The 4,630-nt window shown below is 35.9% G+C and overlaps 1 protein-coding gene across 1 annotated transcript; it reads left to right on the top strand.

Annotated features, from left to right (window-relative positions):
- Positions 1-332: 332 nt before the first annotated feature.
- On the top strand, positions 333-3,030 carry LOC101502830 (pentatricopeptide repeat-containing protein At1g03560, mitochondrial). The gene has a single exon (XM_004513103.4). It carries the CDS (start codon positions 496-498, stop codon positions 2,443-2,445), a length of 1,950 nt encoding a protein of 649 aa, XP_004513160.1. The 5' UTR covers positions 333-495; the 3' UTR covers positions 2,446-3,030.
- The last annotated feature ends 1,600 nt before the right edge of the window (positions 3,031-4,630 follow it).

Here is a 4,630-nt window from a genome sequence, read left to right on the forward strand (position 1 = left end):
TTCAAGAAAAAAGAGTTAATGACATTAATTATGTGGACATGTCTTTATTACCATATTTTTAGGACTATGCATGTATCTAAATGATTGTAGAGAAAAAAAATGAAAACTATTTATAAGATTTGATAATATTTAAAAAAAATTTAATACGAGTTACAAAATTTAGTAGAGTTTTTAATGTTTAAAAAATTTTAATTGCATAAATTATTCTTAAAAATAAGATTAAAAAAAAACTAATAGTACAGATATAATATAACTTAATTGATCAAATTAAACAAAAAAAAAAGATTAAAAAGACTTAAGACATAGTTTTAAAGAACTATAGGCTTAGTTTTGTCGGTCGTCAATTTTAAGGACAACTTTTTGGCAAGGCAATGTACCTCCGCTTAATCGCTTATGAAAGTGAAAGAGTCAGGACATGGAGTTTTGCACAAAATACAAAGATTGGAGACATCAAGTGTGACTGAAAATCCATCGCCGTGGAATTGAAGTATAGTGATGAGAAGAATCCCGTTTCTGCTACTGAAACAACGACCTTCACTTTCAACCATTTCAAAAATCTCCCTTTCCTTTCCCCTTCCTCAGCCCCTCCAAACACAATCCCCACCTTCACATTCATTCCTTCGCTCCTTCAAATCCCTACCTCTCCCTCCCCCAGAACTCGTCGAACCCTATTGCGACCTCTCCGACGTCGTTTCCTCAAAACAAAACCTCCAACCTTCCCCATGGTTCACTCAAATCCTCAACCTCCTCGACAATTCCCCAACAATGGAATTAAATCTCAACTCCTTCTGCCAACAATTCCTCATCACACTCTCTCCTTCCTTCGTCGCTCACACTCTCCGCTCCCTCAACAACCATCACACCGCCCTCCGTTTCTTCAATTGGGCTTCCAACCAAAACAACTATTCTCATTCCCTCGATTGCTACGTTTCCCTCATTAACCTCCTCCTCTCTCCCTCCGCTACTACCACCACCACAACCGCAGCCGCTTTAAATATATTCGCCGAATTACGACATAACCGCCTCCCGCTTACTCCCCCGGCTGCCAACTCCCTAATCAAAAGCTTCGGTAACGCCGGCTTAGTCGAAGAGCTTTTATCAGTTTGGCGTGGAATGAACGAACAAAACATCCAACCCACTCTGTTCACTTATAATTCGCTTCTTAACGGACTCGTTGGTTCCTCTCTTGTCGAATCAGCAGAGCGTGTTTTCGACGCCATGAAAGAAGGAAGAACAAAGCCTGATGTTGTAACCTACAATACTTTGATTAAAGGTTATTGTAAAGTGGGGAAAACGCGCAAGGCGATTGAGATGGTTCGTGAAATGGAGGTAATTAATTTGGAGCCTGATGTTGTTACTTATTTGACAATAATGCAGGCTTGTTATGTTGAAGGTGATTTTGATTGTTGTTTGAGTCTTTACCATGAGATGGAGGATAAAGGATTAGAGGTTCCTTCTCATGGTTATAGTTTGGTGATTTGTGGACTTTGTAAAATGGGGAAGGTTTTGGAAGCTTATGCTTTGTTTGAGAATATGATTAGGAATGGTTGTAAGGGTAATAAAGCTGTTTACACTGCTCTGATTGATTGTTATGGGAAGAGTGGGAATTCTGATGGTGCTTTGAGGTTGCTTGAGAGGATGAAAATGGATGGGATTGAATCTGATGAGGTTACTTATGGTGCTATTGTTAATGGATTGTGTAAGAGTGGGAGAGTCGAGGAAGCTTTGTGTTATTTTCAGTTTTGTAATGAGAATGGTATTGTTGTTAATGCTGTGTTTTATTCGAGTTTGATAGATGGACTTGGTAAGGCAGGGAGGGTTGATGAAGCTGAGAAGGTGTTTGATGAAATGTCTGTGAAGGGATGTCCGCCAGATTCCTATTGCTATAATGCGCTCATAGATGGATTGTGTAAATGTGGGAGGATTGATGATGCTCTTGCATTGTTTAAGAGGATGGAGTGCGATGGTTGTGAGCAGACTGTGTATACATTTACTATATTCATTAGTGAGCTTTTCAGGGAGCGTAGGAATGAAGAGGCAATGAAGATGTGGGATTTGATGATTGACAAAGGGATAACGCCGAATGTAGCTTGTTTCAGGGCTCTTTCGATTGGATTGTGTCTTTCGGGTAAGGTTGCAAGGGCTTGTAAAGTGTTGGACGAGCTTGCACCTATGGGGGTTGTTCTTGAAATGGCTTATGAAGATATGATTGGAGCGCTGTGTAAAGCTGGACGAGTGAAGGAGGCTTGTAAATTGGCTGATGGAATTGTGGACAGGGGTAGAGAAATACCTGGGAAAGTTAGGACTGTGATGATTCATTCCTTGAGGAAAGCTGGGAATGCTGATTTGGCTATCAAATTGATGCATAGTAAGATTGGTATTGGGTATGAACGAATGAGGAGTGTTAAAAAGAGAGTCAAGTTTCAAACCCTTCTTGACAATTGATTCTATTATTTTTGGTAGATATATCATGTGGCACTTGAAAACTGGTAATGGCCAAAGCCAGTTATAGTTTGAATGTGTTGGAGATAGTTAACTTCAAGATGCAGTTATTACCCCAAATGTCGAATTATTTATATACTGGACAAGAATAGAAATAGTAATAATTCATAGGTGCTTATAATCAAACCATTGCTGCACTAGTCTGAATGATGTGATTCCAAATGTTGTACAATTATAAATTATTGTTATTATTCATAAAACAAAACATAGTTTGTAGTGGTCTAATTGATTACGTACCATGTCTAATACACAGGAGTCATTAACCTGTTGGTATATTTGGACATGAATATGTAGGGGGAAAAATACCTCCATTTCGCGAACCATCAGGCTTCATATATATGTCTTTCTTACCAGTTCCTATGTGCTGTACGGGGGAATTTCCCGTATTGAATTTGAACGAAATGGCAGTTTTTTTAACTTGAAGAGTTCATATATTAACTTTTAAATTCACCTGAAATGGCTCTGTTCTTAACTTGAAGAATTCATGTTTTTTATTTTATTTTATAAATTCATCTGTCTCTTGTGCCAGTTTGTTGCTTTAATAATTTTCATGCCCTGTGACTAGCTATCCATTTGGCTGCAACAGGTCAATATCATGTTATATACACTGGTCAGACTTTAACATTGCCACATTATATTGTAGTGTATATATAGATTGTCCAACCATTCTTAGATGCACGCACATTACATGCATCATGACAACATATTTTTCCTATTTTGAATGCTACTTTGATTGATTAAATGGAGAATTTGATTGATTGAATGGAGAATCTATCGTATGTTTGATATTCTTAACTCAAATTTAGACGATCTCAAAACCAGTGAGAGTGAAAAAGAATCAGTCAAATTCATCGTAAACTTGTTGAAATATATTAGTGAGGAGATACTTTTTTTTATAGTAAAGCAAGGTGTCGACTGCACATAACTTAGGTGAGGGTAAATGCGATTGCGATTTATTTAAAGGGTTTATTTCTTCCATCATGTTTTTTCTACGCACTAATTGTTTTCTTAAAAATATTAATGTTAATATTAAGTCAAAAATATATTTTTTTTTAAGGCAAAATAAAGGTCTAACAATAAATTGTGTACAATCATGTGTATGAAGGGGTAAGAATAAGTGAGATCAGACTTTAAAAGGTCTGATAATTTTTAGGCCTAAGTCTTTTAAAAGTCTGGTTTGGACTAAAAGTCTATTTAAAAACCTTATTCACATTAAAATATTTAAATGTTATATTTTATATTCTTTTTAAATAGGCTAAACTATACCTTTTTATAAAAGAAAAATTAATAAAATTATAATCAAATCTAATAAATTATAACTAACAAGTCTGCATTGCAACAACTTTTTAAGAAGACAAAAAAGAAAAATAAATACATAATTAGTCCCTATACAAATATCAAGCTACATGCTCTATCCATACCAATTTACATGATGCTCTCAACATATCAATATCAATGTGTACACACACACACACACACATATATATTAAACAAAAAATGATTTTTCAAACAAAATGATTTTTATAAAATTTGAAACAAACACCCTTTAAACCCTAAAAAATGATTTTTAGTTTCAAAGAATAGATTTTTTCCTGAAACAAATCCACCAATTATTACATCTCAAACAAATATAGAACGACTACTGAATGATTGTCTAATTGAACGACTACCGAATATGAAACCACTACTAGGCATGGAAACGGGGCGGGTCGGGGGCGGATTTTTCCTCCTCCACCCCGCACCCGACTAATCGGAGAAAATCTGCATCCGCACCCGTTTCATAGCGGGTGTGAAATTTAAGCCCTCATCCCCACCTACAACAGGGTTCGAGTTTCCCTGTCCACACACTATATATATATATATATATATATATATAAAATAGGACGGGTTTCCCTTATCGTATTCTTCTTTAAATTCTGTAATTTAAGTATGCTCTGCACTTGCAGCTAACAGCTGATCTTGTGCATCAGAAACTGTGTTTAGCATGAACTTTTGTTTTTTCTTTGTTGTTTTCCAATTTGTCTTGCTAAAAACAAGTAATTTGGATTTACCGTTTTTCAGTTTTAGTGGTTTCTGGGTTTGGTTTTGTTTCATTAAATTCTGTAGCGCTATATTTCACATGCAAATC

Source organism: Cicer arietinum, chromosome 7, assembly GCF_000331145.2.
Source record: "Cicer arietinum cultivar CDC Frontier isolate Library 1 chromosome 7, Cicar.CDCFrontier_v2.0, whole genome shotgun sequence".
Taxonomy (NCBI): domain Eukaryota; kingdom Viridiplantae; phylum Streptophyta; class Magnoliopsida; order Fabales; family Fabaceae; genus Cicer; species Cicer arietinum.

Coding starts and splice junctions, on each gene's coding strand:
- LOC101502830 (XM_004513103.4), top strand. CDS start 496: ATGAGAAGAATCCCGTTTCTGCTACTGAAACAACGACCTTCACTTTCA.